Raw genomic sequence first — 27,454 nt, 5'->3', positions numbered from 1 at the left:
GTAAACTGCTCACTAAAATCACCACTCTCAGAATCTCACCTCTTACTGAGAATTGGATCTGGCTTTTCGAGCTTCCTTGCATCTGTCCAGTGGGAAACAAACAATTGTTTTTCAGACTAATTACTGGTAGCAAGCAGTTGCTTTTATACTCATCAGTTAGCCAATCTGAGTAAGAGGTAGGCCTAGTCGCTAAACCAGAAAACAATCACAGTTTAGGAAGTGAGTCCTTATTTTTGTAAACAAGACATCCTGATTAACTAAACAGGCATCTGCCAACCAGTAATGCATTTTATTTAGCGCAAGTTTGTTTTTGTTTTTGCACACGTCACACTAAACATTCTGCAATTGGTCGGTTTGCATGTCAGACAGTCCCGTCAGAGATGGTTCTCAAAACGTACCCAGTCTGGCTTATGAGTGTGTATTTCAGTGCAGTTTTATGCAGCTTTTGCAGTTGAATTGGTTTCATCTCGTGTAGTATCTCCACGCTAATAAAGTACTTTGGGTGGTTTTGTATTTAGCAGCTGAACTGTGACTGCAGGTATAAGCGCTAGTGTATTCCAGGCATTATCAACTAGGCATTCTGCTGCAAACATCATTGACAAACTGATTTATTGGTCAACTATTCTATGAAACTCCTACTTCACAAACAAATGTTTGAACCTCTGAGATCATCTTTTCATTTCACATTCACATTGATTTTTATTAAATGATGTGACTTCACCTAGGCCTTGTTGCAAAAGACAGTTTAGAAACAAGATAACCTATCTGAGTGTGGTTTAATGTCTGGAAGTGAGTGTTAGAAGATATTGTAATGACAGTACTGTTTTAGTTTACAAAAAAAAGTAGGTGTAGCTCCTTTACTAGTGTATATATAGTGGTATTTATTGTGAAACGTCAGTCACATAACACAAAATAAATAAATGAGGAAAACACTGCTGTCACATTTGATATTAAATAGTATTTGCTCCTTCCATTCCTAAGTTGGTTCCATTTAGTTTCGCATAGCATTGACACTTTTTCTCTTTTTAAAACAGTCTTTGTTGTTTAATATTACTGTTACACAATGTGTATACAAATGAACTGCCAGCTCTTGCAGCCTTGATTTCTTGCATGAACATAATTGTTGTTCCTTCACTTGACACTATGTACAGGGATTTACAGGACATGTCTCCTCTGAAAATGGAAGATGGATAATACCAATAAGCAATATTTTAAATGAGCATATGTGTAAAATAAGTATAAGGCTAGCCTTACTGTCCACAGGGATGTTTTCTATTGTTTGAGAGTCTCATGGTCAAAGGCATGAAAGGATCATAGATGCATAATACTGAATGGCCCCCAAAACATAGCAATTTCGTCCCGCAATGGTGTCCTCTCTTCATATCCCTTTCTTTTTGGGGCTCTGTCTTTCTCTGGTAGTCCTCCATCCTTTAAAGCAAGCTAAAATTGGCTGACTGAATTGTAATGACGGTTCAGATGACAGAGTCCTTACTTCTGGGTCTTCTTCCACAGCTGCAGCAGCACTGTGCACAAGCAAACACCACCAAGCTCAGGAACGTCACTGAAAGATAAGAAAACCCCTCCAGTCAGTGTGCACAAGATGGAACAAGGAGAATTCTATCATATTTTTTTTTCCCCACAGTTTTCGCATATTAAATTTGTTAAGATGTAAGTCATTAAGAGTGGTTTGATGTTAAATGTTCCATTCTATAAAAAGAGTTTAATGCTTCTAATGCTCCCTTACAGAAATTTATTACACTAAATCGTTACAAATCTACTGCCTGAGACACTGTTTTATGATAGTTTTGAGAAGGTTTTGGCCTTAGAACTTTATTAAAACTTTTGAAATCTACATTTTTTTAGTGATGCATGCGCAATTATGCATTGAAGGCCTACACTGAAGGTGAGTGGTAAAAGTTATGCAGCAATGGGGTGGGCAGTATGATGAAATTTGATCATTACTGTGAGAAATTATGTCACAGTATGCCTTTCTGAGCAGATCTTGGGTATTGTTAGTACTTAAAAAAACGCTCACTGACTATGTTTCATACAAAGTGAGCATAATTAGTCCTGTTTTATTGGATTCTGTGCAGTTTGTGAAACACTGGATAAAAATCATCACAGTTATAGATTTATTATTATTACTATTATTATTATTATTATTGTATTATTTATATGTGGCTCTACGGTTTCTATTATGTCTATTCCAACAATCTCACAAAAACTAAATATCCTGAAGCATATTGTGTATTTTGTAAATGTTTTAAAGTATCGTGATGTATAATATTTTGGCCATATCGCCCATCCCTATTTCAGCATTAATAAGACTTGTTAATATATTAGATCTGCAGTGACACAGTGTGCTTTAGAAGGCATACAGCCAGCTAAAAGTTGCAAGGTTGTTTAAGGAATGTAGGAGTTAAGGCTGGGTGGTAGGGCAATGTAATCAGATATTGTCGATGATGGGCAACAGACCCAAGGGCTGTGCTGAAAAGGCGATCATCACCATGTTGGGAAAATGCCAAAAGAACTAGGGAGGAATAATTTACCATTAAACAGCTTGTTAAATATATTAGGAAATTGGAGTTGCTAGGTTTACCTACCCCACAGCTCTTCCCCTTTCACTTACCTTATGTTAAGTTTAGCTTGAGTACATGGAACTAAAAATAAATGCCAACGTGCTTTTGAACTTTGCAGCTTCCTTCAGTGTGACTTACTTCAGTAAAACAACCAGATGGTAGTACCCTTAGAGCATCTAAGCTAGCTCTAGCCCTGGAACTTTGAGAAGTAGAGAAAGTTTTTCCGTTTCCCTTCTACAACCAGGAAACAGGATCAGAAAAAGGTTACATTTACTATTAAGACAATAGGTTATTATGGGGCCTTTAAAAGCGGGCAGTGGAAGAGTAAATTCCACACTGCCTCTTCTGCAGGTAAAGAGTGTGATTTGCTGTCTAAAAAAAAATGCTGTATTTTCCAAACAGCTTAGTCGATAATCACAATTGTTTAAGTAGAAAATATCATGGCAGTTATTAGACATCGCACACCCATAGTAGGAGTAGGAGGAACACCAGTTGTAGCCGATGGTATTCTACTGTATTATACTGTTATAGTCATGCTCAGTCTGGTTAGTCAAACCCTGAGCAAAGGAACTGGCCTTTCATTTGCTGAAAGTGGCATATAAATGTAAAAGATCTTAAGCCCAGGACAGCCTGCATTTCACACTCACAGTGACTGTCATTTCGCATCCAAAGTGTTGGAGTACGGAGTAAACATCACAGGCTGCCACTTTGCAAGCTGTCCACCTGGCACGTTTTTCGGCCATTTCGTTCATGCTGTGATATATGCAAAGGCTCATTCCTCTGCAGAGAAGTTGTTTTTGGTCAGTATCCCCTAGAATTAAACAAGCTGTTTCTGTTCATGTGACTTTAAGACTGATATGTGTAAATGAGCTCTGATCTGATTGGTTGCCTCTTTCAAAAAGCAGTCCAGGCTGAAATACACCTCATAACTTCAGAGTGAATGGGTGGAGCTAAACCGCTATAGGCTGAATAGGCAGATATATATGTCTTTTTTCCTGATTTAACAGAAGCAGGGAGATCAAAACAGGCTGCTTTTGTAGCTTAGTTACTAAAATTGGATGCCATCAAACTCTTTTATAAAAAAAGGGAGGCACATTTAATTTTCTATATGGGCCCTTTAAAGTAGGTGGGGCTCTGTGGAGTTTGTGTAGTGGTCACGTTTCTTACATGATGGTGGGGGGCATTAGCAGTCAAATAGCTTTTGATGCTTAATAAGGGCAGTGCTTCACACTAGTGGCACTCTGTGTTCTTATTCAGCCTTTCAGTTGCAGTCTTGATGTAAGTGGCTATTAGTATTTATTTTTTTATTTTGCACAGTAGTAAACAGTGCTTTGTATGCTGTGTGCTTAAAAGAGAGTTTAGTTTTCTTTTTACACTGTCTACGTACAGCATACTCAGACAGAGGCACATTATTTTCATTATTTCACAATTTCATGCAGTCCTAATTTTTACAGAGTCAGTCTACGTTTTCTACTTTGTCCAACTTTATGGGGGATTCTGGCTTAGTTTTTTTTATGTCAATGCTTGTGATTGGTCTAGACATTTAATTATGGATGTTGTGTGGAGTACTCCTTCGAGATTTTGTTGGAATGCATCTTTAGTTACAGTTTTAGCCCTGTAATTAAACTGAAATGTTCTCTCATTTTAGATAATGTGAAAGGCGTTGTCTCTCATCTGCCTCTTAACCACATTGGCCAAGTTAATCTGCTGCCAAAACACTGTATGACAGATAGTACATGAAGTTAAAGCAAATGTGGCCTGTACTTACAGACGAAGATAAGGAGGATGAGGAAGCCCGCTATCTCGTAGGTGTTTCCTTGAGGAACTCCCTGCAGCTTGGTCCAGATCTTTTGAAGAATGTTAAGTGTCTCCTGTTTGGCGTCCATTCCGTTAGATGGTCGCAGCTGTCTGCAGTTAACAGACAGCGTTATGGTCAATGCGTTGGGTCCGTACCTGATGTGGGTGCCTATTAGGGCTGCACAGTATATTTTGGTTTAATTCTCTTTGGCCCTAGCAGATGTCTCTGAGGGTTGCAACATGTAAATGAGACCTGTAACAAGTCACTGCATTTTCATGTGCTGTCATCCAGAATGCAATGTTCCTGATGAGTCTTTATGTGGGTGTTCTGATGAATCAAGGCGTTCACATGATGGTCAGAGTTATGGTTCTCCAGTGTGGTTTTAACATATTACAAGGCATCGCAATGTACAGTGGAGCAGTAAAAAAAAGCCCCAGTAGTCTCCCATTCAAAAATACATTTTACAAATGCAACTAATCAGGACTAAAACTGTAGTTTCTTTTTATTGAAACATGCTGCTGGTCAGAGTGGCGATATCCACAATATGCTCCAAAAAGTGTATTGCAACATATGACATATTTATCACGATAACGTTAAATAGCATCATATTGCCCACCCCTGATTGCAGTGTTCTGTTTTGGCCTGGCCACCCCCAAAACAAGGCCTTTCTAATCAAATCATGTATTGATTATTGACGGAGTACTAGGATTCTTTTTTAAGAAGCCTTCATTTAAAAATGGTTGGCTAGTCATTGGCATTTTTTTTTTTTGGGAAAGTAAATATTAATTCATGATTTTTTAGAGAATATTGATAATAATAATAATAATAATAATGAATTAATGACTATGACAAGCCATGTCACAATTGCAATTTATTACATTTTAATTCCAGAATTCAATTTTCTACTTGTAGCTCTAGTGCCCACTTTCAAAACCTAGTGAATACACAGACATAATCAGTCTCCTAGTTATGTCGGTTGTGCAAAATTAACCTTGTATCTTAACTGAGCATACACACAGCAGCCAAATGTTTGCTCTGTTTACATTAGGGGATTATAATCTGTGGCAGTTACAAAAATAAACTTTGCTGCCACTTATCAGCAGCGCATAAACAGCACAGGGTGGGTGCTAACAAACATGTAGCTTTCACCCATAGCTGCAGAGTTTCAGGGCTTTAGCAGTAGAAGAGAGGAACCAATGGTTAACACTATGTGTACCTGTCATCAAACATGCTATTCTTGTTCTTTAGGGTGGGGTTAAGACTGGGTTTTCTCCACAAGAATATATAGCTCAGGGTGGGGCTGCCACAGCCTGCTGAAAGAGGATTCATGGGCAGAAATGCAGCTTTCAGTTTAATTCCTGCGGAAAGACACGTCTTGCTTTTGATGCAGTGCCACTGTAGATTGAAGGCAAATGCAGTGTACAGGCTTAGGCTCTGTTGCTCTTTAAAATTTGTCTGTGGCTATACACAGTTGTGTTTTCAGTTGTTGGTTAGCTGTATAACATAATTAGCTAACTAGCTTGGTGGTTAGCTTGCAAGTTTTTTGCTATTTGGTTAGCTATATAACTTGGTTGGCAGCTAGCATGTTGTAGGTTGCTAGAGGATTTTGTTGTTTAACTAATTGTCATTTATGCTGTTCCTACAAATGTTTCAACAGCTGTTGTGAGATTGGCCAAGTTTTACAGAACATTGGCAAAAATGCAATTCAAACAAATGAGAAATGGGAGCACAAAACTAATTTTGTCAAAGTATATCGCTGTTGTCGGAAGAAAACCTCATATCTCCAAAATGATAACTTTACAGGAGAAGGACAAAACCTACTTTACTTTTAATGTAAGTCAATGGAACCAGACTTTTTTCCAGTAATGTTGGGCCATTTCTCTTGGTCCATTCTTCATGACATATACACACAATGTAAAGGGCAACAGGCATTGTCAAATTATGCCAAAAATCTGAAAAACGAAAAACAAAAATGGAGAAAACAAGGTTTTCTTACGACAGCAGGGATATGTAAATGTAGGTTTTAATTTATTTTCATTTTTGTTGTGTCAACATGAGCTAATGTTATCATGATGGCGTATTTGTTATTGTTGCCTTTTCCAACCTGCCTAGTTTCAGCTGCACTCTTAAAAAGATGGTTCTTCAAGGGTTCTTTAGTAAAGGGAATGGTACTGTTCAGAATCATGAGTTCTATATAGAACCATTTGTATGCTTAAATGGTTCTTTGCATGATCAAATCGTTCTTCAAATTGATGGAGAATGTGTTGTATATGGTTCTACATAGAACCTTTTTGAAAATGGTTCTCTATAGCACCAAAAGGGTTCTGGTATTGTTATGATGTGAAGCTTGTAACAAAAGAACTCTTTTTGGTGTTGTATAGAACCATATGCAACACATTCTCCATCAATCTGAAGAACCATTTCACCATGCAAAGAACCATTCAAGCATTAAATGGTTCTATATAGAACTTATGGTTCTAATAGAACCATTCTTTTTACTAAAGAACCCTTAAAGAACCATCTAGGTTGAAGGGGACATTTGACGGCATTTTGTAAAACGTGTCCGATCTCGCTACAGTTTGTACAAGTCATCTGACTTGGCTGTCAGCCAGTTCTTGCTAGTTGATATTTACATGGTTAGCTAAGTGGCTCAGTACCCAGTGTTTGCTAGTGTCTTACAGCATGTTTATCTAGTAACCACATCATGACAAGACCTATATGGTGCTGCTGAATGTTTCTCTTGACACTTTTAGTTACCAGCTTGAAAAATGTCACCATCTGTCACCATTGGTTTTAAGCTTAGTAAAAGTCCAACTATTCCTTATAAAGAGTCTATTAAAAAAGGTTGCATGCAACTTTTTCTCAAGTTTGTAAACTCTGAAAAATTCTAGCCATTGCTGCAGGTGTGGCTGGTAAACAGATACCAGTCCATTGACTCAGTCACATTGTTTTTGCACTTGTGTTCGAGCTGCTGCACCTTTTGTTGTTTGTAAGTCTGCTCTTTTGAGCGGCCACTCTGTTTGAACAGCAGCAGTGAGCAGTGGACTTTCGAAGATAACGCAGCAGCAGAGCACACCCAGTTGCGGACTACAGATTAAAGTTGATTTGCATTAGTCACATGTAGTGAGAGAAACTCAGCAAGGCCAGAACTCTTCATAACAAGATGAATTCCATGCACATTCCGCACCGAGAAGGCATTTTCTATTATATGAATGTGGTCTGGGTTGTAAAAGGAATTGCGCTGCCGTCTGGTATCCAGTCTTCAAGCACGCACAAACACGAAGGATTGAACTGATTGAATTAGGTGTGACTGTAGCCTTAGCTAACCCAACCATTTTGTATTTGATGCAAAACAAGAAATGTTCTCTTACCTGAGGGGAAAATGCTGAGTGGGCCTGTGTTTTTTGGGGTTTTTTTTTTTGCCTTTCCTTTAGCTCAAAGTGTAGAGTTGGGAGTTCCAAAGCAGACAGTTCACTGAAACTACCTCCACAGAGCTCTCCAGAGTTTCGTACAAGCTGTGTTTTGACTGCTGTCCAGTCTTGTTTTGATGGGTTCTCTATACTTCTGTAAGCGCAGGCTTGCCTCATTCACAGATTTTTTTCCAGTTTAGTTCACTGTTCTCGCAGGATTTGGAGTCTCTTCGTCGTTGTCAGTCTGTGGTTGCCCTCGGTCCAGTTTTGTGCAGTCCAGGCTGTGCTCCAAACGCAGTCATGCTGTTGCCGCTTTGTCAGTTAGACAGTTTTTTTTTTTTTATACAGGCTGTATTGGATGACTAACTGCTTGGGAGACAGGCGGATTATATATTTCAGCTCTGTGGTTTTGTACCTTCCTTTTGACTCTTCCTGTGTAGCAAGACTTTAGCTTTGTGCTCACTCACTGTTAAAGAAAGACAGTGTGAAACTCTCTCTCTCTCTCTCTGTCTCTTGTTCATTCTGTTTACCTCTCTCCCCCTACACCCCCTTTGTCTCAGTTGGACTGCCTACTTTCTCCTCCCCTCCGATCACTGTGGGAACTCCTTTTTCCTTTTTTTTCCCCCCTCCCCCCCCCGCCACCTCCAGTCCCTTTCATAAAGTACTCTGGCAGTACTTGAGCATAGCTTGGTTCTGTTTGTTCCTTTCTAGTTTGGGTTGTCATGTATTAAAGCAGCGGAATGTGTGTGTCTGTGTTTGTTACATAACCCAGGGCTAGGTAAGGGAGTTCTCAACATAAACAAGGAGGGAGTCTATGTTTCAAAGACCAAGACGAATGCAAAGTCAGTTTGCCTCAGCACAGGTTTCCCTCTTGACTATTTTGCGACTTTAAACTTTAAAAATCTGCCTTAAGCCTTTGGTGTTTAAAAATTCTACGATAGCCGAAGATCCAGTCACACCTTAATGACATTCAAGGGAGTGGCTGCCGTGTCCACTGAACATTTTCTGTTTTGTTTTTGTGGAATTTTTAACTCTGCAGTTTTCGCTCTAATCACATTTGCTTCCTAATTAGGTCTCCAGGGTTTGAGTCAGTTTGCCTCTATAACTTACAACATTAAGTTGCACTATTGATCTTTCTGTAGTGCTGGGAGATTTATCGGCTTTACTCTACAATCTCGATTTGTAGTTTTAGCAGTATAGATTAAATACAGTTTATGTAATTAAACTGCATAAAAAAGTTTACCTTTCTAAATCTATGGTTTCTGGGTATTATTTAAAGTAATAATATTTAGTAATATAAATCTTTATTTATGTAGCACTTCTCATTTTAGTTGAACAGGAATGTACGTGCATTTGAAAGATTAAAAACACTAAACGAAAAATAATAGCATGATTACAGACCACAGGTAAAAATGACTCATAATACTCTCAGCATATACCAGCCTACACAAAGATGTTTAAAACACCTGTCAAGTTAGCATTCCTAATATTCTCTGGGATGCTATTCTGGAGTACAAAAGCTATATAAGGAAATTCTCTTCCATAAGCTTCTGTAAGCCTGCCTCAGCTGAGTGAAGTAATTTGGACAGGCTATAACGCTTCAGCAGATCACTAAGATAGACTGTGTAATAGTATGTAAGATTCTCTTTCGTGGAGTTAAAGTAGAATAAAACCACTTCTGGTACCTCTGATTACACAACCAGTCTGATGTAATACATTAGACTGGATTGTAGTTGTCATGTTGAAATAAGCATTGTCTTTGTTTAGAAGGCAGCATATGTTGCTCCACAATGTGTAGATGTCTTTCAGTGGTAACGCTGCCTTCACAGATGTGCAAGTTACCCACTGATACACCCCCATTCTGTGACCGAACTTTACACTGGTAACAATCTGGTTGGTACTTTTCTTCTTTGGTCCAGAGAACACAATGTCCATTAGTTTCGTAAGCATCTGAAAAGTTTCTCTTCAGATCACAATACGTTTCCACTGTGCATCAGTCCATTTCAGATGAGCTTGAGCCCAGAGAAGTTGGCAGCATTTCTGGGCATTGTTGACATATGCCTTATATGACAAATGCAAGTTCAGACTGTACATATTAGTATAATCTAAACTTACATTTGTGGATGTAGCGATGAACTATATTTCTTTTTAGTGTGCATTACCAGTGTTCAGAAAGCATAGGTTCGTTAACTTTATTAGTGCAAACTTAAATATATTCAGGCACCTTGATACTGTGACATATGGGAAATATCGCACTGTTAAATTTTCAGAATGGAAAAAATATTTGCTTGAATTGAGCAGCAAAACAAGAAAATAGGAAACAAATGTCAAGTAGTGGCACACTGACTGGATTATTTAATAGCAGCACTGCTCTTACAGTTGTGTTGAACAGACGTGGCACACAGAAGGCCTTTGTGTGACCACTGCCAGATTTACAACGTCCATGTTGTTTCCATTCAGGGCCGAGGCCAGTCCCCCAGCCAGCTATTTCAGACACTGCTGTAACCTGAAACCCACTGGTGTGTGCTGCGGGGAGGAGTGTATTGCTCAGTGAGGGTGTGTGTGTTTGTGTGTGTACATGTGTGCTTGTGTTTCCATGCTTGACATCCGATGTCCTCACAAGATCAGCAAAATAAGTAAGCTTCTAAAAGAGAGAGTCTTAGAACTTAGAAATATTTTTATTAAATGATTTCATTTAAAAACTAGTATATAAATACTGTGTTATTATTTGTGGTTGAGGTAACAGTTTATAACTGTCCTCTTTGCTTTAGTGTAAAAATAAACCCCACTTACGACTGTCATCACAAGTATTGTAAAGAAAGTGTGCAGCACACTTTTGACACCCCCCCCCCATTTGTAATGAGTCACTGACTCATCATGTTGCACTCCAAAAATACTTGCAGTAATACTTTTCTTCTCTATATGCCAACTTTGTTTGGAATTCTATAGTGACTGTAATGGGTAAAAGGACAATGTTTGGATTGTATTCTATAAGATCCCAGCAATACAAATATAACACAAACTATACAGTCTACAAATGGACATCATAACTGTGTCACATTTGGTAAAAAAAAAAAGTTGAGTTAAATGAGGCAGTCAGCAAGTGGGTTAACAATCTTTAATATACAATGCTATAATATAATAAATTCATATTATTTTATAATCATATTAAATATAACTATATAGTTATCACACCAAATGGTACAAAGAACTACATCTGGTAAGCAAGAAGCAAAAGCCCAACAGTGATCGAAACACTAGCATTGCATATGGTGCAAGTGGCTTTTGGGCTATTTTCTGTGTCCACTTTAAAATAGTTCCACACTGCAGGCATTTAAACCACTCGTTAACTTCTGGAAATGTACCTCACTGCTGCATCTAATATCTGTGGTAATGCCTCAATGACAAAGGCATAAATTGAGCTCAGTAAGGAAAAATAGCCTTTGATTTGACTTCATTTTAAATATGCACTGAGCGGCTCTCAGATTGTTTCATGTAAATTTCACTTGTGTCCAAATTATACAACATTGACAGATTGCTGTGAATGTTCTCCTCTTCAGATGCAGACATGCCACTATCTCGCAGTTCTTTGGGGACCAGAAGCCCAACTGTGCTGGTGCCTGTGACTACTGCCGCAACCCTAAATTAGTGCGCGCTCAGCTGGAGAGAGCCGCCGCCCTCAGCACCAGGACCGGCCCCGCACAGAGCTCTGAACCTAGAGGGCCGTTTGGCTTCAACCCTGAGCTCTATGCTGGGGGAAAGAAAGGTTATGGCTTTGAGAGGTCAGTTCAGCCACCGTTAGTGGTCTCTGTTATTTATGGGATTGGGTAATTGATCTGAATGAAGGAGAGAGCAGACCACTAGCAATGACGTGATGAGAAGTCTGCATGTCTGCCTGTCAGTGCGTCTTTGTGTGTTTCTTTTTGTACATTTTCAGGACAAAAATAGGTAACACTGTAGAACCTTTGTAGATGCTCTTCTTGTCTTGAACTAACATTCAACTACATATCAATTATAAGCAACTAAAATTCAAGTTGAATCTATTAGATTCTATTAAATCTAAACTTAAGCCTAATCTTAAATCTAATGTAACAGAAAATCGACTCAGTTTCACCAGGTAATCTGTTAATAATTTGAGCATCTATAGATAAGCTGTGAAGGACTATCAAAATAAAATGTGACCCAAATCCTCATTCTGTAGGTTTGCCTACATTGTTAGGACCAAAATGAAAGCTTCATGTTTTTGAAAACTAAAAGGTGAAGGTCAGGTTAAGATTAGCCTTTATAAATTCTTATTACATATAAATATGTACATGTGCATAATGCATTTTTTATTATTATTATTATTATTATTATTATTAGAGGTGTAATCATTTAGGGTTTGATAAGTGGTGTTTTAATTCGACACAGCAAAAATGTAAATAATTCAAAAAAGCACTCTATATGTATAATTACATGTTGTGCCAACCTAACAGTCTAACCGCAAGCTTATAAGTTACGTTAGCCCATAGCTAATATGCTAGTCACGATACGATACAATATGCTATACTGCAATACAGTTTCATATAATACAAGATTGTGTGTTAAGTATTGTTACATCTACAATTATTACATAAAAGTACTTGTGTATACAATATATATTATGTATGTTACATACAGATAGTTTCATATGTATCATGCATATGCATTTGTTTGAGGCCACATCCTTCCACACATGTGTGTGTTTGTATTTATGTATGTATGTGTGTGCAGGTATGATGAGGAGTGGGAGGGCAGTGCAGAGGATGACAGTGAGCAACGGAAGAAAGAGTTTGGGATTCTGTTTAAGAAGCAGATGAGTTTACGGAAGGTAAAATTGGGTCATCATGTTTCCTTCTGTCTTACTCACATACTCACACAGCCAGCATACACACAGAAACAGAAAACACACATTAATGTCAGGTCCAGATTTTGCCCCTGTGGTTAGTTTCCTCTTGATCCAGTGTTCTTTCAGCCTTAGACCCACACCTCAATATTCAGACTTTATCATTTGCACACAGCGCGCCAACAACCACAAATAGTTCCTGATTTACTCAGTCTGAGTAACATTCAGTGCATTCTTTCCCCTGCTCTCTCTCTCTCTCTCTCTCCTCTTTTGTTTTCTCTTTCTCTTTTTTTCTCTCAATTTCTCTCACTTTCTTTTTTCTTTAACTTCTTTCTCTCTCCTTTGTCTCTTTCTGTTTCACTCTGTCTCTCCTTCCTTCTCGCTCATTCTCTCTCCCTCTCACTCTTTCTTTCTTTCTCTGTCTCTTGTATGTCCTGTCTTTTTTTTCCTGTCACTCTCACTCACTCTCTCCTCACTCATTTTCTATCTCTTTATCTCCCTCTTTCTGTCTCTTCTCTCTGTCTCTCTCTTTTTTCTCTTTTTCTCTCTTCTCTCTCTGTCTTTTTTACTCGCTCGCTCTGTCGCTCTCTTTTCTGTCTCACTCTCTCTCACGCACTCTGTCTCACTACCTTACACCCCCATACACACATCTGTTTTCCAGCTGTTAGCTACAGTGCTCTGTCAGAATGAAACTCACAGTTTTAAAAAGCAGAGCAGAAACATGGGGCGAGAGAAGGGGAAAAGCTGGTGTGTCTGGATTAGCCAAGCTCCTCAGTTTCCATATAGACTGTGTTCAGTTGTAGAATGTGGGGAACCCCTGTATTTGTTTGTGTCATTGAAAGGACGGCTGGCCAATGATACATCAGAGTGCTTTTATTAAAATGCTCTCAGCAATGCTGCTGTTAAGGAATTTGGACATAGTTGGAATCTTGAGTGCACTGTCTTGCAACAAATTAATACTGTAAAGCTTTCTTGTTTGTTTCTCTGTCCCATTCTGTTCTTATTTTCTTTTGTTTTTGTGTGCTGTTTTTGTTTGTCTTTATTTGCAGGGATCAGGTGACTCGAAAGAAACTTTTATTCCACCAGGTCAGTGCCCCCCCCACTGTAGTATTATAACTGTGACTGTTAGAAGTTAGGCCTTCAACTGAAGCCATGAATAAAACATGGAAATGCAGTATCAAAATTAAAATGAAAATGTAATATGTAAAATGGCAGTGTATTTGCATGTTTGCATTTAAATTTCCCACTTATATATGCCGTGGTTAAAATAAAAAAAGATTTATTCAGTACTGCAATTTTAATTTGCCATTTTGTATATTGGTACTGACATTTCATTTACACAAAGATTTAGATACTTTATGAGTAGCTTTATTTAAATAAAAATGTATTTCCACATCTGCATATCTATGCTTAATGTGGTTATGCACTAATTGTGTCAAATTATGAAAATGTTGTTTACCTTATATGCATTTTCACTCTCTAACAGTGCATTTAAATAGCATTATCAAAGAGAACTCCAAGCTAGAAAGAGGGCAAAATTCAAATGAAACAGCACCTCTCCTCTTTGTAATTATCTATTCTTGTCTGCTGCACTCAATCTGTGGCAAAATCATCCCATCGGGGTGGGACCGAAGCACGCTTTTCAGTAAAGGTTTTATCTAAAAACATGGCGGCCGAATAGTTTCTAGCTACTCCTACGTCAGCAGATAAGGTGAAGTAGAGAAATATAGCCACCTGTGATGCTGTTCAGTCGAAGTATTCTGGTTTATCAGACTGGTTGATTAATACGAGGCTGAACTTGAGTTCCTTCTCGCCAGCTTCTTTTTTCGAATTTTCGGGTCCAACTGAACCGGCACAGCAGTTACATTCTGGTGCCTCAATGTTGATAGTGCTGATCCTTCTCTTTCCCTTTGTACTCCCCCTGAATGTCTGAGCTGCTGAGCAGAGGGTGTAAGTAAATTAGGTAGGTTCTTTCTAGTTTGTTGGATAGTCTAAGTTGGCTGACTAATGCTTGCTTGAATGATTTGTTGCCTATTGTAGCCACATAGCCACAAATGCTAACAACGTCCAAATGATTGTCTGAATTCCTATTTGTGTTAGAAATTAACACTTACCACTGTCACTTTAACACCACCACGGTTACAGTAGTCAGTCCTGTAATCTCCATAATCCAGTATCTCACACAGATTCAAAGTCCTACTTATGCCAGAAAATAAAAGCTTAAAATAGGAGGGGGATAACTGTTTAGTTTAGAGGTTGTATATGTTGCCATGCCATGGGTTCTTAAACTTCTCACAACACAAAATGGTTAGCCAGCACCGGCGCAGGCAGCAACCACTGATTTTTCTTCTTTCTACATCTTCCAACCGGTGCTATAGCGCCACCAAATTAAACTGCCACTTCAATGCAAAAGCGCAAAAGACACTTTCTAGAGCCAGTGTTTGGTTTGTCTGTTCTGGGCAATGGCGCAACATAGCAGCACATTCTAAGTTAATGAAAACACAATGATCTGCAGTTACAGGTGATTGTATATTGATGAAAACATGTTTTGTATACTATATTCCATTTCTGTTAATAGATACCGCTAAATCTTACACACTTCAGCCTTAATGTCTACTTTGCATATAAGTCACACATTGCTCCAGTTAATTTCCTGTCAGGATTTACTTAACATCCTTAAGTTTCATGATGACTGCACTTATTTTGCAATGGATACATTTGTACGATCTTTTCCACACTTCCCCTGTGGTTTCATGTGTGAAATACAGTGAAATACTGATAGTGAAAGCTCATTTATCTGAAGCCCTCTAGATGGCCTTGTGCTTCTGGAGGGGAAGTGGAGCTCGGTTATTGCTCCACAGCTGTGAACTTTCATACAAAGTGCCATATTTCTCACATTCTACATTTTTTCCCATGTAAAGCCAGTGCCGAACCTAACCAGAGGATTACTATTGCAAGTCAAACTTCAATCTTTAAAGTAACTTAAAGTAACACCATCTTAGCCAGTTGAGCTTTTTTTTGTGAGATGAAAGTCTTGAATCATAATTGCATCATAGAGGTTACTCATGCAACTGAACCATGCTGCACAAAAAGAACGAGCTGAGTTCATGTGAGGGAAGTGGGCATAGTGCTTATGTCCACTGCTAATTTGTGCAATTCCCTACGTCTAAGCTGATTCAAATTAGGCCATTTTCTTATTTATTTGTTTGTTTATATATGTGTTTCTTTATTTGTAAACCATTCAGAAATAGACTAAAGAGTAGGCCATAACATTTATGCGTCATATAGAATTGAGAATTTGTCTTAAATACTATTATATTCTTTCATTTATTTTTTCATTTATTTCATTTTATGAAGTTATTTCAGTGTGTTTAATTACACTGTAAAAACAAAACTCTAAAGAACCTAAATTTATACTGCACTATTAAACTATGGCACAAACCTGTTATTTTGTTGTCTTTTTTACCCCAGATGCAGATTGTCCATTAAAGGAGGCCAGCAGTCAGAGAATCCCAAGACTCACAGTGAAGGTAATGGCCACTGGCAGCTGCTCCCACTGAAACACATTAGCATATGGCTCTGACAGTTTAGTCTTAATCTGGCGGGGCCAGCAGCTGCCAACTTGCAGGTCACCGCTGAACTGAAAGATCAAAGCAACTGCCAGGTTCACTTAAAGGATCTTCCCAAAATTATCCACAACATTCTGTGGAATGTTTCTACAGTGACTTCAGTGGAAACATTACAATGTGCCTGCAGACTAAAGAGTCAGAATAAGATCTTGTTTTTATTAAGGATTAAATTAAATCAGTGGAATGGTTAAACTTTTTTTTGGTTTTATCAAAGCAGGCCCACTGAGTAGTGTTTTCCAGATCTGCACTAGCATAAAGCTGATATTATACCACTTGCTACACAGTCATCAAGCAAAAATGTCTTTAAGCCTTGTTTGCCAGGAACAGTGCTCGAAATGCATGAGAACTGCCCCCTAGTGGCGAACCCCATGCATCACAGTCTTAAGTCTCACCTTGTGACATACTGGAAATCTTCAATGCAGAAAGGAGGCAAAAAGCCACTCAAACCCATCATTATGATTTTATCATATTTAAAGGATGTTGAAAAAAAACTCTTAACACTTTACTGACTGACGCAAAAAAGTGCCTGTTTCTGCTGTTACATCTATTCTTTTTTGGTAATAATGTGATTTATGAATGCTGTGGTTTTGTTTATTTGATATATAAAGTTACCTAACAAAGACAAAACTTCTCAAATTTTTATTTAGTTTGTGTCACAAACTACTATTTGTTAACAAGAAAACAAATGAATAGGAAAGTAAGTCACACATCAGTCATGCTTTATCAATACTCTGATTAAACAAATGAATAGCTTACCGATCTAAATTCTGTTTTAAATGATCTCACATGCTTACTCGGAAAAATACATGATGAAGCCTCGTGCATCTTTTATACGGTGATAGAAAACATGATAGCACTCAGAAAGCTCAGGTTCTACACGCTACAAATTATACAGTGATTTCACTGTTGCCAGTAAGGAGGGGGGGGTGATCATAACTCTTCTAGTGGCCTATTTAAACATTTTTTTTTGTTTGTTTGGTAGTTTTTATTTTTTGTGGGGGTGCAGAGCTGGTCAGATTAATGTGTTTAACCATGATAAAAGCACTGTAACATCACCTGGAGTGGCTTATTGCATTGTTATACAACATATTGTTACACATCAATGGTCACAAATAATAATAATAATAATAATAATAATAATAATGATATAAACTATTTATCAACTAAGCAATATAGTATACATATTGATATGCTTGGAATATACTCGCACATTAATACTGATTTCATGCGTCACATCTCGCATGTCAACTATCTGTTTAATTAAACAAAATTGGAACCTGAGGGAACATGTTGAAAGTAGTTTGTCTGTAGTTATTCATTTTCTGTGGGCGTGTGTGTTTCAGGCACGAGAGCACTGCCTGTCTCTTCTTCAGGAATGCCTGACAAACCACAGAGGCGGAGCAGATCACTCGATCAGGTATTGCTTGAGGATAGTCCTGTATCAGACATACTGCCTATTAATTGCTTGTAATTGGCTCAAAATAAGCACCCGAATCTGAAAATCGGACTGGTTGTTTAGTAGACATTCATACTAATTCACAGGCACATGCAAAAGTTTGAAGACTCCTAGTCAAATTATATGTTTTCTTGATTTTCTAAGTGGAAATAAGTTCCATCCTTTTTCGAGAACTCGCCTAGATATGGCATTTTGCCACAATTTCTGTGTATTTGCTGAATTTAACATATTGGAAAAAATATAAAATATGAGATGTCATAACGTTTGCGCAGACCAAATTTGATTTTTTCCAATATTTTAATTTCAGCAAATACACAGTAATTGTCCTTAAAAATGTACAGAATTCTGTTCTCTGTAGTTGATGTATTAATATATATAACTTACATCCACAAAATGTTATTTGACCACAAGTACATGTACTCCATTGTTCAAAAGTCTGGAATTATTGTTCAGAAGTTTGGAATCAGTATTTTAAGTAATATAATCAAATTTGGTTGCAGATACATAGTGTAAAATGACTCTAAATTGCTGGTCCTGTGCAACTTCACAGTTTTCAAATGATTTTCAATGGTAATGTATTTAGTATTAATGCAACCTTCTTTATAAATGCTTTATTTTTTGTTGTTGATGTTTAATGTTTTTGACAGAATCAGCTCAGCTTATTATTATTTTTTGTTTTCCTCCTCAGCTCTGACACGCTCTCTCTGGCTGTAGAAATAGAGCATGAAGTATTCAAATCTTGCAAGTCGGCAAACTTGTATAAGGCTGCGGTTCTCAAGCGGGTGAGTGTGGTTTTACTTATGTTGCCATCTTAAGGCCACAATACTGACAATTTATAGAAAAACAACTTATTTAAGAACATGTAAAGCTGTTGGAAGGATTAGAGAATTAATTGAAGATAAGCACATCATAAACAAGAGACGAGACTAAGTCTATTTTTACATCTGTTAGTTCCCACTAAACAATCTTGCTGGTTAAAAAAACATTCTGCACTAATTATATCTGAGAACAGCTTGTTTTTTTTTTTGTTTTTTTTTTTATAACCATTCTTGATTTTGGCTGACCAGCAGTTGTTAAGTAACAGCAGTGGTTTGTGGTGAAAGCACTTTTTTTGTAGACGAAATTGGTAGTTTTAAAAACATGGACTGTATTTGAAACACTTTTTTTTCAGTAGGGGCAAGTCTAGAATTTTACCATCACAGGGTCTCGTCTCGAGTTTTTTTCTTTTTTTATTCACCAGTCAGTTTTCCCTGATTAACCCTTAAAGGCCTTGACAATCAGCATAGGAATGCCGGAGTCTCGTTGACTACTAGGAGTGGGTGAGGTGAGGTGACAGGGTGTTTCTGTAGTGTAGTAGTCATCACGTTCGCCTAACACGTGAAAGGTCCCTGGTTCGGAACTGGGCAGAAACATGGTGAGGTAACAGGCAATTTACACAAACTAAACAACTTGTTTCTTTTAAAATGTTAGCCTGATTGGCTTTCTTGATGTAAATTTCAAGTCATGTGTCCTCTAATAGTAATGTCTATAGTTTTGTTCTTTTAGTGTATTGAGCCCTGAGGACCCAAACAGTGCTGGGAGTCAGAGAGTGCTTTCTTATTTATGGTTACATATGTCAGTTTTGCAGTGTTCATTAGTAATCTGTCCTCCACATTCTCTCAATACTGAGTATTAGCTGATTATATCAATTACATTATAAGTCTCTCTGGACAAAAGCATCTACCACATCCTGTAAGTGTGAATGTCTCTTCGAGCATGAAGGATTATGAAGTTAGAAGAAAAAGCTTTGTGTCAGAATCTTTAGTACAGTTCAAACCAGGAAATCACAAAATAAAGAGGAGAACTTGAAGGTTATTTTTTAAGCACTGCAGTAAAAGTGCCACATTAAAAAAATTAAATCTGAGGATTTCAAAAGAATGAATTTGAGAGGGAATTTTTTTCAGCAGAGCTGCCCCTCTAAATAGGGTCTAGAATCGCCCCTGATTTATGCCATCTTTGTATTACTCTTTATTGTTTAAAAGCAGCAGTATCAAAACTGTAGTGATCTGTGTAGCCCAAATCATAGCTATGATTTTATTCATGATAGCACACTCCCACTTCTTCTGTTCTGTTTTTTAATTTTTGCACAAAGTTCAAAAGTTGTTTATATTCATGCATATTTCCTGAACTGATGCTAGTAACTGTCACTTTACTGATGTAGTGGAATATCTTCATTCAAAAAGTCTGAGACCACATTGAAAATCATTTTTTTAATCATTTCACTTGGAAACAAACAACAGAACATCTTAGAATTTTGAAAAATTAAAAACAAAAATGTTGGGATGAGTAAAACAAAGAAGAAACGTTCAAGATTCGGCATTATTTCTAGGTCACTATTCAAATTTAAGCAAGTTTGTGAAACTAAATGTATACACTGTCATTAAAGCAAAAGAAGGACATATCAGATACTAAAAGTCTAAAATTCATGTTAAAATTTCAAATATTCTACTTTTTATTCTGTTAAATTAGAAAGGAATGAAGAATAGAACCATTTTCAGTAGTACTATTAGACTTTTGGAACCCACTGTATATTCTGGGATATACGTTCTATTGTAAATGTGCTACTCTTCAGGTATCAGAGTTGAAGAAAGGCCTAAATGATTCTGTAGCGCCCTCTGTTGACGAGCCTGGAGATGGTCGCGGCTCCAGTGTAAAAGAAGAGGAAATGAAGATGACTCAGAAAGAAGCCGCCTCCTCCTCTACCTCATCCATTTCTGAAGATCAGCAGGGCTTCACTTCAGCGTCTCAGGTCTACTCAGTAAGTGTCATTTATTTGCTCCATATATTGCATGGGCTTGTTAAAGCCTAATTATTACTTAAAATCAAAAATCTTAAAAGCTAATGATCTTCACTGTCCAGATTTTAACTGTCATAGATTTTTTTAACCTGTGCTTCTCTGCTGTTTCAGATGAATTACCAGTGGCAGACAGTCTTACATACTATGACAATTTTTGCCTTTACTTAAAGAAATAGATTTTCCAAAAATCTGATTTACACAGATTTTTCGCCAATTTGTTTGGAGACCACATTTTGCTTCTTTGGTTTTTAACTAGAGCTGCAAGGTTAACATTGCTAACAAACACTAGAACTCACTCAAAGTCACTCAAATTGCCCAATTCAATTCCTTAAAAACATGTCACCAAAACTTCTCTCAACCCACTCAAATCGCATCCTGGTCTTCATTAAGGTCACACAGACTTGTCATTGTAGTTTAGAGCACAGTATGACTTACTGTGAGCTAGAAAAATGAACAAGCGGGCGTTTCATACAACACTTTGGCTGGTATTCACAAACTTGCATCAGATTCCTGAGTGTTTATGACAGTCATTGACATACAAACTGACTGGTGGTCTGTGAATTTTTGAGAAACTTAGCAAGTCAGAGTTGTGGAGTCTGAGGAGTTTAATTAACAACTACCTCACAAAAAGCAGTAAGACTTGTTTAAATACGGTCATGGTGAAAAGACCCATACAGAGTGTATTGTAAAGCAAGATAGTCCCCAAAAGAAAACGTATTTTTCAGATTTAAAACTATTGCATCATTATTAACATTACATATAAAGACTCAGGAGAGTTCGTTTCTCATTGCTCTCTCGAAGAATGTTAGTGGTCATTTTGGAAAGTAAATAAAATGGCTAGGTTTATGGTCAGATATCGTGATCCCTGGGTTAGGGTGTAAAGAAATCTGAGTCAGTAAGTTTCTCTAAATCTGAGTCAGTAAGTTTCTCTAAACTTAACCTTTTCACATCAAACCACTCAATGACTTACGTGTCAGTACGTGTCAACTTACATGTCAATTTGAGAAATTCGTGGAATTACGCTTTATTGAACATCTGGATACGATTTGAGTTTTGTTGCTGTATTTACAGAAACAGTTTGCTAGTTAGGTGATTACTGAGTTATAGTGTTTGTTAGCAACTATAGCCTCACAGCTCCAGTTCTAAACTAAGGAAGTAAAATTTGGGCTTCAGATGTCTTGGCTTATCAGTCTCTGGGATAATTAAATTAAATGTAATTTAAATTTTTTACCAAACTACTCTTTTAAGTATGTAATACAAAGATAGTAATGGAGGGAGTGCAACAGAATCTAGTAAGCGTGATTTAGTTTTGAGTGCATGATGGACATGGTTTAACTGTTTTGTGGTGTGTTGGTAGTAAGCTAAGAAAAGATTAACATGGAACCCATTGTCAGGCTAATAGACTGCAAAATACATATTTGTCTTAATTTGTGGAGTTGTAATTGGAATATTCTGATAGTATATACTAGGGGTGGGAATCTCTAGGAACCTCACGATTTGATTCGATTACGATTCAGAGAGCTGCGATGCGATTATAAAACGATTATCGATGCATCTTTTTTTTCTATATAGCATTTATATTTTCTCACTGTGTGAGCTCAAGTTTCGAGTTCAAGTTTCAAGTTTATTTGTCATTTGCACATGTCAGGACATTTATGCATTGAAATGCTTGTGATGAGGCTCAGCTAATCACTCTACAGAAAGTAAATAAGTAAAAATAAAAATACAAGAAAAACTAACTGAAATATATTAAATATACACAAAATATACACAGAATATATACAGAATATAGAGACAATATACATTTTAAAGAGACTAAGTGACTCGGTGTTATTGTTATTTAAAGTGACTTGGTACTTTTAAAGCAAAGTATTTGTAATGATCCATAATGAATTTACTTCCAATATCTTTTATTAATAAAACAAACGGAAGTGATGTGGCAAGTGAACTAGAAGGCTCTCATTCACTGCTCTTGTTTGGAGCACGAGAAGCTGCTGCTACTCATCTGCGATAAAATGCGCAGTTACGGTGAAATAAGATCCAGTGTCAGTGGACGTCCACGCAGCACATGTTACAGCTATTCTACCCGTTTTCTTTAGTGATTTTATAACTTCGGTTTTGGTCTCATTGTAGAGACGGGGGGGGGGATTGCTGTGTCAGTAAAGTATCTTTGAGACGGGTCGTGTGCAACATTGCGTGAAAGCCCTGTTTCACAACGACTGAGAACCGGCGTGCAGACTGCAGGTCACATAGCAGCGATGCGTTATTCGCATTTAGAAGCACTGCAGTTGGTTTCCTGGTACGTTAAATCTGCAACGAGAGACTGTCAAACACGTGACAAAAAGTGGCAAAGATGAAGTCAGCTTCTCTTTCGAATTCTCCCGTTCCACCTTAAATGGTGCATTCGCCGCCTCAGTTAGAATTTAAGGTGGAACGGGTAAATTCGAACAAGAAGCTGGAGAATAAGAAGCGACTTCAGCCTCGTAAAACAGTCGAACGTTGAGAGACATTTAACTGATCTACTTCTGAGGAAAAGTTTTCTGGTGGAGATGGGAGGAAAGCGGCTATAGCTGAAGCTTAAAGCAGAACAAAGTAAATCTGCGTTTTCGTTTATATTGTTTAGCCTATACTAGGACATTATCACATACTGAGACATACTGGACAGTAAATGTTGTGGCTCCCAAGGTGGTTTGATTTTTGTTGAAAGGACCAAATATTAACATTTGTGTTGTGACTCCTGATCTAACCTGGCTTTAATGCAGAGGGAGCCGGTCGGATTTCTCGCTCATCCAGTGGTGTTTTTGTTATGTGCTGCCACAGACTGTCCGGGCGCTGCACTTCTGCACTTCCAAGTTCCGCCTTTTGCATTCCGTCAACATTACGTTATATATATATACCAATAAGAGTCATTAGGGAGAGTCCTAACATTACTTTCACCTGCCATTGCAAATCGCTCTGGATAAAAGCATTTATCAAATATGTTTACATTTTGTTTGTTTACAAATTAAAGTATCTTCTAAATTTGTGGATTCTGTTTTGTTTCAGTCAAAAGGTTAAAGTGAAGTTTTCTTACTCTTCTTCCAAAATCGTTTCCCCCACCAAGTGTGCAAATAGAGAATAAGTTTGAGTGAGATGCTCCACCTTTGTACCACTTTTGAACTTAAAATAAAATGGTCAGATGTTTGGTTTATTATTACTGTTCATAAATACATCTGAACAAAATGTTTTAAGATACAATCCAGCATGTATGTTGAGTAATAATTTTATAATAAAATTTAGAATTGTGTCACTAACGGACAGAGATTTAATAACACATGAATGGCTATTTCATCAGTTGTGGCTTTCAATAGAAAAACATTTTCCAAAACATTTTAATAAATGATGGGCTCGATAGTCAACTACTTTTCATTCTGTTTCAATTATATAGCTGAAGAGGAAACGTGTAGGAGCAGGATTCCGTGGTTCCTCAAACCCCTTCCAGACGGCAGCGGAACTTCTGAAGTCTTCCCAGAATGAGATCCTCACACCTCAAGAACCTGCCCATAAGGAAGAGGAACAGGAAAAACAACCAGAGAGCAAAAGAACCAAAACGTTGTCCTCCTCCTCATCCACCTCCGAAGCCAAAACCACTGCCTCGAGTAACCCCAGCAAGAAAGCAGGCAAGGCTCTAAGCAAGAAACAGCAAAAGCTAGCAGAGGCAGCCAAGGACTCGCACTGTATATCTCAGTACTTTGGGAAGAAGAAGACGTACAGCACTCAGGGAAAGGAAGATCGCATTGTCTCAAAGCCTGAAGAAGGAGGTTCCTCTGTGCCTGCAGCTCAAGAATGCAACAACTCTGTTTCAGCATCTCCTATTGACATGAATGCTAACCCTGCCAATCTGGATGGCAGTTCCATGGATGTGGAAAAAGGTACAAGGAATTCCAAGCCTGTGGAGAATCATGGTGGTGAAGGTAGTCCCATGAATATGAATGCTACACAGGAGGAGAAGATTGGAGATGCCACAGCAGTGTCAGACACTCGGAGGTAAGTATCTATACTGTAATCATTGATTCTGGAAGAATTGTCTGGAATATTCTTAGTATGTTCTATACTGTCCTCCACCTTCTACTTCTCATACAGGAACGAGCCACAGTCTGATGCCCAACAAGCACCATCAGAAACGGTAATCACCAGTTCAGCTCTTGATTAGACTCATTTACCTATTGATTTCCTCTAATACCACATCAAACAGGTACACTTGTTAAAGCAGGATCTATGTTTGTCTCACATCTAGTTCTTTTCTTACAGTCCCATCAAGCAAGAAAGTCCAAAGAAAGTCGTGTAGGCCTCTGCCACCCAACCACTGATAGCAAAAGGAGGGTGACATTTAACCCCGTGTTACAGGAACACAAATTAGAGGTGGAAAACATGCACGATAATCAGATTTCACACCAGCCTGTTACACTAAAAGAAGCTGCTGACATTGTGGTGAAAATCTTGGATCCTTTCTACAAAAAGGGGAAGTTTGCTACCAAGGTAGGAGCTAGCTGTCTCCTCTTACACTCTATTTCTGTTTTGTTTATGGACAGATAATTATCAATGATAGCAAAAAAAGGAAAATAAGGGTGTCTTTTTTCCCTAGGACCTGTTCAAGTCATTTGCACGCTTCCTCTCGCATCTGCTTATTGAGGGAAAAGCTAAAGATCGAGGGAAAGGTATGATTATTTGTTACAAATCTGAATGTTCCCCAACAGCCCAACTTTTTCTAATTTACCTCAGATCTGTCACTTATAACACCTTTCAGTGACAGTTTTAGGCTTATGTAAATAATGCATGCAGACTAGACATTTTGTATTAAAGCAGTATTCCAACATTTTTTATCTAATCTCTGTTGGCGCAGACAGTAATTTCCCTGTACAGAACAAGTAAAAAACCTGTTGATTCAACACACTTAGGGCCCGACGCAGCATGCTGATGTGAAAGAACTGGCGCCAACTAAGGCTGACCGATGATCGCCTTCCCTCACCTCACTGTCACCTTACATCTCCTGTGAAAACATACACTGAAAGAGTTCAGCTGACAGCCGACATGCCTGCACTACAGGAAACAGCTCTCGATAGCAGGAGCTGTCAGTAGTCTGTAAAACTGGAACATACAGAGTAAAGAATATATGGTATGTGGATCACTCAAAGTCTGAATTCTTCAAAGTCAGATTTGAAAACACAGTTCAGACTTGTAACTTAATTGGACTTGAATCCTTTTGCTTTGAGTGACCATATACCTTAATTAATTCAATATTAATTAAATATGAATGGATTCATTCATTAATTGTTTTTATGTTATGTTCTTAAATAACTAAACATTCCAATTTGTCACTACCAAAACAGTCCTAACACTACCAAAATGTTACCCAATGTTTTAGTAGTGACTGTTTTAGTAGTGACAATTTTAGCTGATTTTGAGCAGAACCCAAAATAGCCAGCCAGTACAAGACTAGCAAACGCAGAAAATATGTTTTTCAGTAGTGATGTTTCTTAATGTTTTGCACTGATTTTCAGACTTTGATACACATTTACTTCAAAACAGTGGGATCTAAATGCTCACCATGTGGCCAAGAGGGACAGGGATGCAGTCTTTCTTCCTGATCTTAAATGTAGTAGTTTGTTTCAATAGTGACATGAAAATGTGGGACAGCATTGAGTAAAGTGTTTTTTTTTTTGTTTTTTTTAATCGTGATAAATCAAAATCTTTCAACTTCACTTTAAAGAAATCAAAAAGATCTTTTAAAAAAAGTACTAATTGTAATATGCATTTTATATAATATGCAATTGTAATATGAAATTTAGGGTTAGGATTTGGGAAATCTACCTCCCAATAGAAAGTACCCTACAGTTGATTATTTTGTATATTTTTAGCTTAATACTATTTCAGTTAATGGTTCTTAGGTTTAAATATATCATAACACAGTCTTTGTCAATATCTAAGATCTGAATATGTTGTATTATAAATTGTTTATTTTTTTTAAGGGGGAAGGGGGCTGTGGGCCTGCATTTTGAACTAATTCAGTGGAAATGGTCCATAAACATGACATAACCATATATATACATAACATACCATAAACATGTCATGGCAGATGTCATGTGGCAGGTGTCATAGTACAGAGTACAGCACAAACACTCACATAAAGTACAGATACATGCAGAGTCCACATGTATTTAAATGTCCAAGTTGAGAGAGGGTGCACTAGGATACTGATTATTTTTTTTTTTCATTTGGGAAACGTAAAAACCATCCTCAGATCTTATGTTTTTTTTTCTTTGTACACAAGTCTATCAACTGCCAAACATGAGGACAATTCTCTTATCCATGAGCTTAAAACTGGGTGGGTTGCACTCCTCCAATGCATAGAAGTCATATGCTTTGCATGTAGTAAGCAGAGATTAAAGAGTTTGGATTTGTGGCTTCTTAATGACACTGTTTCTAGGATAACAGCCAATAAAGAAAGCTTAGGATGGACTGGAACTGTCTTACCAATAATTTTGGAAATTGTGCTGATTCCATTCCAAAATGTTTGCAAAAACTCACTCTCCCATATACAGTGCAATCAGATTGCTTATAGGTATTACATTTTATGCAGATGTCTGCAATATTGGGATTAAACTTGTTCAGCTTTGCTGGTATTAAGTAAATTCTCACTATTTATACGGGACTCGTTTGTATTGTGTATTAAATGACAAGGTCTGTGTCTCCACTCATGTTCTATAATATCAACCTGGAGAACCTTTTATAATTTGAGGGTTCCTGAGATACATTTGCAAATTGTCTATATAGATAAGTAGTTAGATTTCATGGAAAAGGGGTCATTTACTACTATTTCCTTAATAGTGGTTAAAGGTGGGC

The 27,454-nt window shown here is 37.6% G+C and overlaps 1 protein-coding gene and 1 long non-coding RNA gene across 2 annotated transcripts in view; one reads left to right on the top strand and one right to left on the bottom strand.

Annotated features, from left to right (window-relative positions):
- Nucleotides 1-27,454, top strand: part of recql5 (RecQ helicase-like 5) — a 45,707-nt gene that overhangs the window by 16,930 nt on the left and 1,323 nt on the right. The window contains exons 8-18 of the mRNA XM_036590288.1: nt 11,348-11,569; nt 12,540-12,636; nt 13,701-13,737; nt 16,123-16,181; nt 17,624-17,697; nt 18,425-18,518; nt 20,348-20,533; nt 24,000-24,598; nt 24,695-24,737; nt 24,863-25,090; nt 25,197-25,269. Coding sequence (XP_036446181.1) covers nt 11,348-11,569; nt 12,540-12,636; nt 13,701-13,737; nt 16,123-16,181; nt 17,624-17,697; nt 18,425-18,518; nt 20,348-20,533; nt 24,000-24,598; nt 24,695-24,737; nt 24,863-25,090; nt 25,197-25,269 — 1,712 coding nt within the window. The remainder of the gene's footprint in view (nt 1-11,347; nt 11,570-12,539; nt 12,637-13,700; nt 13,738-16,122; nt 16,182-17,623; nt 17,698-18,424; nt 18,519-20,347; nt 20,534-23,999; nt 24,599-24,694; nt 24,738-24,862; nt 25,091-25,196; nt 25,270-27,454) is intronic.
- LOC118821596 lies at nt 857-8,352 on the bottom strand. The gene is made up of 3 exons (XR_005008350.1): nt 7,749-8,352; nt 4,348-4,487; nt 857-1,561 (listed from the first exon to the last, which is right to left on the bottom strand). It is a non-coding gene; the product is annotated as an uncharacterized LOC118821596 (long non-coding RNA).

Source organism: Colossoma macropomum, unplaced genomic scaffold (genome assembly GCF_904425465.1).
Source record: "Colossoma macropomum unplaced genomic scaffold, Colossoma_macropomum, whole genome shotgun sequence".
NCBI classification, from domain to species: domain Eukaryota; kingdom Metazoa; phylum Chordata; class Actinopteri; order Characiformes; family Serrasalmidae; genus Colossoma; species Colossoma macropomum.
This window is presented reverse-complemented; position numbering and strand designations above follow the sequence as displayed.